Genomic DNA, 11295 nt, shown 5'->3' on the forward strand with positions numbered 1-11295 from the left:
GAAAGGGAAAAAAAAATATTCACATATATTTTTATTATTTATATATATACAATAAAAATAAGAATATATATATTTAGCATCAATATATATATTATTATATGCATATGTTTATAAATATATATATTTATATATATATATATATATATATTTATAATATAACACATTGTTAATTTATATTTTATTTTTTTTTATAAAATATTTTCATTGCGAAAAACTATTGTATTAAAAAAGAATGGATTATTTGATTAGGAATAATGAATATTGTAATATTTTATATGATGAAAATGAATTATTAAGGAAAAGAAAAATAAATTATGAAGGTGGGAATTATCCTTATAAAATTAATTATTGGAATAATTATAATAATGAAATAAATATCAGTGATGATGATATGAATAGGGAAAAAATAAATAATAAATTTGATAATACTTATTATAATATTAATAATAATATCTGTTATTTTCCTTGTAAAGGGGACATAGACGAACCTAGATTGTGTTATAAAAAAAGAAATACTTACAATGAAAATATTAAGGATAACTTAGAATATGATAAGAATGTAAATAATCATGACTATGATAACATTAAAGATATATCATACAATTTTATGAAGAATGAGTGTGATAAGATGAAAAAATGTGGAGTAAGTAGTGAGGAGAACAATGATAATGATAATAATAATAATAATGAGAGTAATAATAATAATAATAATAATAATGAGGGTAATAATAATAATAATGAGGGTAATAATAATAATAATGAGAGTAATAATAATAATAATGAGAGTAATAATAATAATGAGAATAATAATAACAGCAATAATGACAACAATAATAATAACAACAATAATAATAACAGCAATAATAACAACAATAATAATAACAACAATAATAATAACAACAATAACAACAACAATAATAACAACAACAATAACAACAACAATAATAACAACAATAATAACAACAATAATAACAACAACAATAATAACAACAACAATAATAACAACAATAATAATAACAATAATAATGATAAAAATGAAGATGATGAAAATACTACTGGGAAAGGGAAAAAAACAGAAGTCAAAAAACGTGCAGGCAGAAAAAGAAATGATTCCACTTTGTATGGCAATAGTAATACAATGTTAAAAAATAGCTTTTTACAAAATAATAAAATGATATATAATAATATGGATCATATAAATGATACAAATGAACAAGATAAATTTTTATTTGAACAAAGAAAAATGATGATGAATAATAAAATGGAAAATATGGGCCCCAATATGAATATGACAAATAAAAATTATTTTCAAAGTGTAAATAACATGAAATTGAATGTAGAAAATAATAAAAATCTTATAGGTTTAAATACAAATAATATAAATAATTATCCAAATAATATTAATAGTAATATGAATATACCAAAAAATATAAACCTTCATTCAAACAAACAAATGATGTTTATGAATAATAATATGAATGTACATGCAAAAACAAATAAATTAAATGATGTGGCTAGAGTGAATAGTATAAATTTTAATGAAGAAAATAAAATGCCTGTTATAAATGATGATACGCGAATGGATAATAAAATGAGGGATATGATGAAAAGTGGTGGAATGGATATACATTTAAAAAATGAAGAATCCTTATATATAAATAATATGTATAATATGAATAGTAATAATCCAAATACTATACCTAGAATGAGTACAATGAATATTGGAAAACCTATGAATAATTTTAATAATATGAATATGCCTATAAATAATATAAATGCTTATAACAATCACATGATTAATTCGTATAATAATATGATGATTACAAATAATATGAACAATATAAATACCATAAATCATATGAACAATAATAATAATAATAATAGTAATAGTAATTTTGGGCAACATGTTCAGGCACTACAATTTATGAATCCTAATATGAATAACGACATGAATAATAATATGAATAATAATATGAATAATAATATGAATAATAATATGAATAATAATATGAATAATAATATGAATAATAATATGAATAATAATATGAATAATAATATGAACAATAATATTAATAATAATATTAATAATAATAATAATAATAATAATATCCTTTTAAATAATAACCAGAGTAATACACATGTTCATATGAATAACAACATGAATTTAAATCCCTCTGGAAATAATTCATTTTTTAATAATTCAAATAAACATCTCAATATGATGACCATGAACTCAAAAAATAAAAAAAACGCTATATTAAAGAATGCGGGTAATAATGAATTTGAAAATATAAAAAGAGTTCATTCAAACTGCTCTAATAGTAATAAAAAATCAATTAAAATGAGTAGCAATGAAAATAATAATACAACAACAACTGTTATAAAAAATATAAGAGTTGAAAATATAAAATTTAGTGAAAGTATTAATTTGAAAAATGTAGATGGCTTAGATCTAAGTACGAATTTTATTAATGGGAAATATATATCCAAATTAAATAATGATGAGAAAATATATAATGTAGTACATTCTATTGTTAAAGATTCTCTCAAGGATTGTTTAGTTGATTTTTATAATAATGCAAATTATATTTTTAAAGATAAATTAGATTTTGTATGTAATAGTAATACACCCACATGTAATAATATAAATGATTTAGAGGACAAGAAAAAGGATCAGGAGGATGGGGATAAACAAAATTATTCACTTGAAAAGAAAGATAATGAAGAACATGCAAATAATAATTCTGATAATAAACTTGATGGTTTTGAATTAGGCATAAATAAGACACCAGAAAATAAGGAAGATCAAAATGGAAATGACAAAATAATAAATGATAATATAATAAATGATGATATAAATGATGATAATAAAACTAATACACCCAAACCAAGAACACCTAAAAATGAAGTTAAAAATGTTATAACCTCTTCCTTATTGTCAGGCTTTAATATATTTAGTGCCTTTAGTAATAGTAATACACCTAACTCGAAAAAAAAAAAATATGATGAAGAGGAAGAAAAGGAAGAAAAGGAAAAAAAAGAAAAATTAGAACAAAAAGAAGAAGAAGAAGAAGAAGAAGAAAATAAAAAATGTAAAGATAAAAGTGATGAGGATGAAAATAAGTCTCCTCAAAATGAAGATAATAAAAATATTATCAATAATAATAATGAAAATAATGTTTTAGACAAACAAAATAATGTACAGGAATCTATAGTTAAGTTAGAAAATATTGATACAGATAGTAATATTAAGAGAGATGTATTAAATAATAATAATATAGAAGATAATGAAGAAGATAGAGAATATATTTTAGTAGAAATTACAAAAAGTATATGTTCAATAATAAATCTACAACAATTAATGCCTGTTAATACAAGGTTAGCTAACCCTAATCTGATATATGATCCAAATTATGAAACCATATATTCTAAATGGAAAACATTTTTAAGAAAAGAGCAATCAAGTGGAAATTTAATTAGTAATTGTTTTTCAAGAGATTTCTTACATACTGTTTTGTTATGTAATTATGTTACTATAATTGAGGATTTAAGAAAAACAGCTGTTAAGAAAAAGTTGAAATATTTCTTCTTACACTTATGTTTGGAATCTGGAATATCGATTAACGTAGCATTGATGTTGTTTATAAATGCAACTAAGCAGAGTGATAAGTTACAGGTATGAAGAGAATATAGATTTATAATTCTATGAACGATATATTGTGTATGGATGTATATATATGGATAAATAATTATATAAATATTATATATATATATATATATATATATTTTTTTTTTTTGTGTGTGTGTATAGTCTTTACTACCTTCCGAAACTGGATTAGGATATTTACACAGAGATGCAGGTGGAGCAAAAGAAGAGAATATGGGTATTATAACATTTGAATGTATAACGAACGATAGGGAACCAGATCATTTAATAAAATTAATAACTTTGAAAAATATTTTTTCAAGACAGTTACCAAAAATGCCAAGAGAATATATAGTACGGCTTGTATTTGATAGGAATCATTATACCTTTTGTTTATTAAAAAAAAATACAGTTATAGGTGGAGTATGTTTCAGGCCATATTTTGAACAAAAATTTGCGGAAATTGCATTTTTAGCTGTTACTTCAACAGAGCAGGTTAAAGGATATGGTACAAGATTAATGAATCATTTAAAGGAGCATGTAAAGAAGTTTGGTATTGAATATTTCTTAACCTATGCAGGTATGTACATAAAATGGAATATGACAATAAATATATATAATATATATATAATATATATATATAATATATATATAATATATATATGTGTGTGTAATTATTTATTTATTTATTTATTTATTTTTGTACAGATAACTTTGCCATAGGATATTTTAGAAAACAAGGATTTTCACAAAAAATTTCCATGCCAAAAGAAAGATGGTTTGGATATATTAAAGATTATGATGGTGGTACATTAATGGAATGTTATATTTTTCCAAACATCAATTATTTGAGACTTTCAGAAATGTTATATGAACAAAAAAAAACAGTAAAGAAAGCTATACATTTTATAAAACCTCAAGTTATATATAAAGGTATTAATTATTTTGCTGATAATAAAGGAGCTGCTTTACATCCAAGTTCTATTCCTGGATTATTAGAAGTTGGATGGAAAAAAGAAACAAGGGAAATAACTAAAAAGGTTCAACATAAAGAAGTTCAATTGAAAGATCAAATCCTAGCTGTTCTTGATCATCTAGAAAAACAACAATCCGCATGGCCATTTCTTAAGCCAGTTAGTCTTTCGGAAGCTCCGGATTATTATGATATTATAAAAGAACCAACAGATATTTTGACCATGAGAAGAAAGGCCAGACATGTAATATATATATAAATAAATATGTGTATATAAATGTGTGTTTATATTTCTACTTTAAAAAATTTAGTCTTTGTTAATATTATATAATATTATTTTTTTATTTATTTATTTTTTTTTTTTTTTTTTTTTTTTACTTAGGGTGATTATAAAACCAAGGAAGATTTTGGTATTGAGCTTAAGAGAATGTTTGATAATTGTCGTTTGTATAATGCTCCAACAACTATTTATTTCAAATATGCAAATGAACTACAAACACTTATATGGCCTAAATATGAAGCCATAACTGATACAGCAAAATAAGTTGGTCATTGTATATTTGTTTTTTTTTTTTTCTCTTTTCTTTTTTCGTAAAGGAAAATGTATAAATATATATATTAATAAAAAGCACCATATACATAATAGATATCATTATTTTTTATTTGATCCAATTAATAATACACTTTATTTGGGGGAAAAAAATAAAAAATATGTATATATTTTTCTTATATTTGTATACCAGATGAGCATATGATTATATTATACATTCAATTTTTTATTGATCATTTGTTTATCTCAATGGATTTAATCATTTACATATAAATATATATATATATATATAATTCTTTTTATTGATGTGATTAAATATAATAAATACAGCCTATATATATATTTATTCCGAAATAATTTTTTTATTTTTATTCTTACATTATATTATTTTATATTATTTTTTTTAATTTTAATTTTAATTTTTTTTTTTTTTTTTTTTTTGTCCGTTTGAAAAAGACGCGATTAAAAAATAATTTATACATGAATATAATATTTTTTTATAATATTTTTTAAAGAATATCAATGAATTTGTAAATTATTTAAAACAAAGAGATATGTTTAAAATTTTTACGTGAAAATATAGGATTATAAGTTTATATGCATATATATATTTAAATATGGATCAATATAAATAGGACTTTCGAAATTATTAGATATATATATATATATATATATATATTATATATTTCATATTTGGATTTTATATAAAGAGCAAAAATGTAACGTTCGTGTTATTAGTTTTACAAATGTAATATATTTTAAAAGGAGATAGATAGATATATATATATGTGGATTCATTTTTTAATTTTTTTTTTTTTTTTTTTTTCCTTCAAATGTTTGAAAAGTATGTTTCATTTATACGAACTGTTAATGTTTTTTTTAAGACATCCAAGAGATGAATATGATGAAGAATTTTTAGGTCCTATATTTATGCATTTTTATGATAAAAATTATTATAGGAAAGATTTAATTATAAAAAATCGAAGAGGAGAGAAATTAAAATGTTCTTTTTTCACACCTTTTAATTATAATGAGAACACACCTTGTGTTATATATACACATTCTGCAAGTAGTTGTCAATTAGAAGTTTTGGATATACTACATATTCTTTTATTATGTGAATGTTCTATATTTTCCTATGATTGTTCAGGTTGTGGTTTATCAGATGGATATTATTCTACTAAGGGTTGGAATGAATCTCAAGATTTATATTTGATATTAAATCATTTACATAATGTAGAAAAGATAAAAAATTTTGTTTTATGGGGAAAATATTCCGGTGCTGTAACTTCAATAATAGCAGCAGCCTTGTATGGAAATATAAAATTGTTGGTAGGGATTAACGAATGAATTTAATAAAATATATTACCTTTGTGTTAATATATATATATATATATATATATATTTACATTTATTTACTTTTTTTATTTTTTTTTTTTTTTTACTCTTTTCAGATTCTGGACTCACCATATGTATCTTTAATTGAATTATATAAAACAACATTTCACTTGAACGCTAAGAAAAAAGGAGAGATATTTTTTAAAAATGTCTGTTTATATTTAGTAAGAAAACAAATTAAAAAGAAGTTCCATTATGATATAAATAATGTGTGCCCAATATTTTTTATTGAAGATATTACAATACCTACAATTTATATTATTTCAAAAAACGATAAAATAGTACATCCTGTTCATTCTTTATATTTTGCATATAAACAACAAAAAGCATATAAAATTTTTTTTATATCAGAATCTTCAACTCAAACATATGAAAATTTTTCTTATGAAAATAAATTAACTATAGCTATTAAAACCATATTATATGGATACTCTATTAATAGTATAGAATTTAAAAAAGTCTTTGATGTATATGCTTATTGGAAATTATTTTATAGTTTGAAAGATAAGTATGAAAATGAATTTGATTTTATTGATAAATTAATAACAAAAAAATTAAATCAAAAAAATAAAATTATTAAAAATGTTAAAAAGTTTATTCTATTCAAGTATGAATCCAAGTCTTCCTTAAACTCATCAACGTATTTCAAGTAAAATAAAAAATAACATACTGATTATGTATATATATATATATATATAATAATTTCTTATTGTTAATTTCTTTTTAAATTAACCCTCTTTGCTCTTTTTTAGCCAGTCAACTATGGATTCCATTAGAGAATTCAATACGAGTAATAAAAATATAAACATATATATGTTACATGTATATGTTAATGTCTGGGGAAACATTTTATTTTATTTCGTTTTTATTTTGATAGATAAGGAATATTCTCATGACAAATTATTCGCAGAAAATAAATGTGAAAACTATAATATTGACCAATATAAGCATTCTGGAAATATTAGTGAATGCTTATTTTCTGATATCGATATTATGACAGTTGATCATAACGTTACCACCAATACTTTTAAAGATAAACTTTTGAATAATTTACATAACTTTAATCAAACATATGGAAATATTGAAGAACAACAAAAAGAATCGGAATTATTACACATGCAAAGCGCAAGGAGTTCTTTAAAATCAAGTATTAATATATATATATATATATGAATTTTAATAAATAAATATAAATACATATATTATCAATACATATACACAATATATACTAAATAATATAACTCATTCGAATTATTAACCTACAATATTACGTCTACCATATTCAATTAACATGAAACTTTTATTTCCCCCTTATTTTATAGAGAAAAATACATATAAAAAATCTTTAACATGGGATAGCAAACTTCAGAGTTCCATTACTTATTTCAAAGAAGATTGTCCATTTCAATTGTTAAAGAATGATTAAACAAAAATTATTTTTTTATATGTTTTCAAATTGGGTAAGGCAACACCAATTTTTTTTTTTTTTTTAAATATCTACATATATATATAAAAATCAATATAAATATTTTATACTTTGTGATTTATATTTTATTTTTCCCTATTTTTCATTTTTTTAAAAAAATTATAATAAAAATGTACACCCCTAATATATATATATATATATGTATATATTCTTCTTACAATATTTAATTCATAAAATATATATTTTTTAACTTATATTAATTTGTTACCTAGAACGTTTGAAAATCTACCTATTATTTTTATTTCAGATATATTATATTTAAATAATATTACTTCTCATATATTATATATATATATAATAACAGAATCGTAAAATGTTATAAATTGTTTATTATATATATATATTTATATGTATAGATACATTTATGTTTTTAAATATATATATATATATATATATATATATATATATATATATATATATATATATAAATGTAGAAATATATAGATAAAATTAACTATTATATATATATATATTTATTTATTTATTTTTGATTTTTGATTTTTGATTTTTTTGAGGAAAAAAATATAGACAAAAAAGGAATAACAAAAATGTAGTCAAAAAAAAAAAAAAAAATAGAATTATTTAATCTTTACGTCTTCGAAATATAAAAATATAGTAATATATGAATTGTTCTTCAAATGAAAAAAGCTTTAATTTTTTTTTTTTTTTTACTTATTTATCGTCAACGATTACATATTACCACAGCATTTATTAATAAAATTGCACAATGAAGCTTTGTATTTTTTTGATTTAGGTACATACTCTACAATTGTTGCAGGTCGTACTGATACAATTGCTTGCCCATTACTATTAGCATAGGAAGGAACAAAATTAGATTTCCCTGTAATCGAACGTGCGCCATATACACTAGGTAATGTTGAAAACCTTTCATTAGATATATGTAAATTCGATGAATTTGGATGTTTTTCTTCTACTATTTTGAGGTGTTCCATTGTATTTGTACTATAATTAGGAATATTATTTCTTTCCATTATTTTTTGAATATAACCGTTAGAACCGTTATATGATTGGTTAACAAATGTTTTATCAAATTGTGGGTTCATATGATCAGAATAATATGTACCATACGTGTTAACATTATTATATACTGAACCACTAATATCTCTTAAATTAGATTCTACTATATTGTAATTATTATTACAGGAATTCATATAATTTTGTTCATAGGTCGGTTGTTCAATTCCTTTTTCTTCTGGTAAATGAATACTTACATGAGAAATATTGGAATCCTTAAAACGTTCATCAATATCATAGTAATTTTCTTCCATATTGCTATTAATTATTTCCTTAGAATTGTTTTCTTCATCATTTATTTTTTCATTTTTCTCTGATGTAAAATCATAATTAGAATATTCATTTGTAGCTTCATGGTATCTTGTTTCATTTTTATGTTCCAAGTTTCCTTCAGTGTATTCCTCTTCATCAGATGTATCATTACCATCAACTACATTATTTTTATCTTTCAATGTTTCAACATTTTGGTTATCCATATTTGAAGATGATATCTCCAATTGTGAATAAACGTTAGGTGATGCATTGGTTGTTCCCATATGTCTATATGTTTCGATATTATAAATATCACTTTTTTCTTTGTTTATTTCGGATACAAATGAATTACCCTTCTCTGAAACATTACAAGAAATTTGTTGGTTTGTCTCATGCATATTTTTTCCTAAATGTATATTATTTTCATTCTTTGTCATATCACAGATTTCAGGTATTTCAAAGCTATTAGTCAAAATTTCTTTCTCAACTCTGTTTACTTTTAATACTGGAACAACACGTTCTACAATTAGAGGGACCTTTTTTTCTATGATGTTTTCTTTATGAACGTATACTGGTATTTCTACAATTTTGTTTCTGTACTCTATTTTGGGTATATGTATAATTTTTTCCTTCTCTATTACTTTTGGCTGATACTTAATTTTATCTAAGTAAATGGGTTTTGAAATATGTTTTGTTTTATAGGTAATTATAGGTTTAATAACATCTACATATTTATTTACATATTTAATTTGTTCTTTTTCTACTATTTTTTCTACATATTGAGTAACAGGAACTTTCACTACTTTTTCTTGTCGTATTGGTTTAAGAATTTTACTCTTCAAATGTTTTGAATGTTCAAAGGTGTAAGGAACACTAGAAGAAGGGACATTAATTGTTTCGCCTTGCATTTTTTCTTTTTCTCTTTTTAATATAAATGAATATATTATATATATAAACTTTATGGAATATTAAATATATATATATAATATATGTATGTATACACAGTATACCTTTATACAGTTATATAATAAATTAAACAAGGATGAAAAAAAAAAAAAAAAAAAAAAAGAAAACAACAACAAATGTGTTTATATATGTAGTTTTGTTTATATATATATATATATATGTGTGCCTATATTTACATAAATAAGGTATGATACGTTCTTGATAGTATAAAAATATATTTACACACTATATATATCTAAAGAAAAATACAATAATCAATATATATATATATATAAGAATGCTTTTAAAACAAGAAAATAATAAATAAATATTAACACTAAATAAAATTGGAATTTTTTGTGTCCTAAAATAGTTTTTACAAATTTTTTTTTTTAATATGATATTTTGTATATGAAAAAAAAAAAAAAAATAATATATATATTCTTTATAATTATATAGACATAATAATTAAAAAAAAATATAAATATATACATATGGTAGATTACATTTATATATGCATATTTTTTTTTTTTTTTTTTTCTTTAAATATTTTAATTCGAAAAAAGTTTATAGTTTTTTTTAAAAAATATACGAACTATATTATATTTTTATTATATTTTGGTTAGCTTGTTAAGGATAAATTATTAAATGTTCATGTTCTATAAGCCAGTTCATAAAAAAAAAAAAAATTAAAATAATTGTAATATTAATCGCTATTTAGTAATTTATTATTTTTCTCATATATTAATCATAATATTTGATTTAGGTTATTCCTTATAAAAAAAAATATATGATACGTTAATTTTTGTATTATTTTGTTAATATTTTCTTTATTTTTAACACATTACTGTACCTGTTATGGTGTACATAAAATAGGACACAGAAAAAAAAAATATAATAAAATAATAAGTACAATACGTAATGGCTATATATGTGCATATTTTTTTTTTTTTTTTTTTTTTTTTTTTAATGGTGTTTGAACTTTTGCCCTTTTTTTTTTTTTTTTTTTT

The 11295-nt window shown here is 20.9% G+C and overlaps 3 protein-coding genes across 3 annotated transcripts; 2 read left to right on the plus strand and 1 right to left on the minus strand.

Annotated features, from left to right (window-relative positions):
• Positions 1-232: 232 nt before the first annotated feature.
• Positions 233-5163, plus strand: PGSY75_0823300 (histone acetyltransferase GCN5; the record flags this gene model as incomplete). Its single annotated transcript, XM_018785358.1, has 4 exons — positions 233-3676; positions 3812-4226; positions 4355-4863; positions 5002-5163. The coding sequence occupies 4 exons, from the start codon at positions 233-235 to the stop codon at positions 5161-5163; spliced, it is 4530 nt and encodes a 1509-aa protein (XP_018642325.1).
• Positions 5164-6015: 852 nt separating this feature from the next.
• PGSY75_0823400 (putative alpha/beta hydrolase) lies at positions 6016-7993 on the plus strand (the record flags this gene model as incomplete). The annotated part of the gene is made up of 5 exons (XM_018785359.1): positions 6016-6501; positions 6624-7207; positions 7320-7357; positions 7445-7714; positions 7890-7993. The coding sequence occupies 5 exons, from the start codon at positions 6016-6018 to the stop codon at positions 7991-7993; spliced, it is 1482 nt and encodes a 493-aa protein (XP_018642326.1).
• A 749-nt stretch (positions 7994-8742) lies between these two features.
• PGSY75_0823500 (membrane skeletal protein IMC1-like protein) lies at positions 8743-10248 on the minus strand (the record flags this gene model as incomplete). The annotated part of the gene is made up of 1 exon (XM_018785360.1): positions 8743-10248. One exon carries the CDS (start codon positions 10246-10248, stop codon positions 8743-8745), a length of 1506 nt encoding a protein of 501 aa, XP_018642327.1.
• Between the last annotated feature and the right edge of the window lie 1047 nt (positions 10249-11295).

The sequence above is a fragment of the Plasmodium gaboni genome, chromosome 8 (assembly GCF_001602025.1).
Source record: "Plasmodium gaboni strain SY75 chromosome 8, whole genome shotgun sequence".
NCBI classification, from domain to species: domain Eukaryota; phylum Apicomplexa; class Aconoidasida; order Haemosporida; family Plasmodiidae; genus Plasmodium; species Plasmodium gaboni.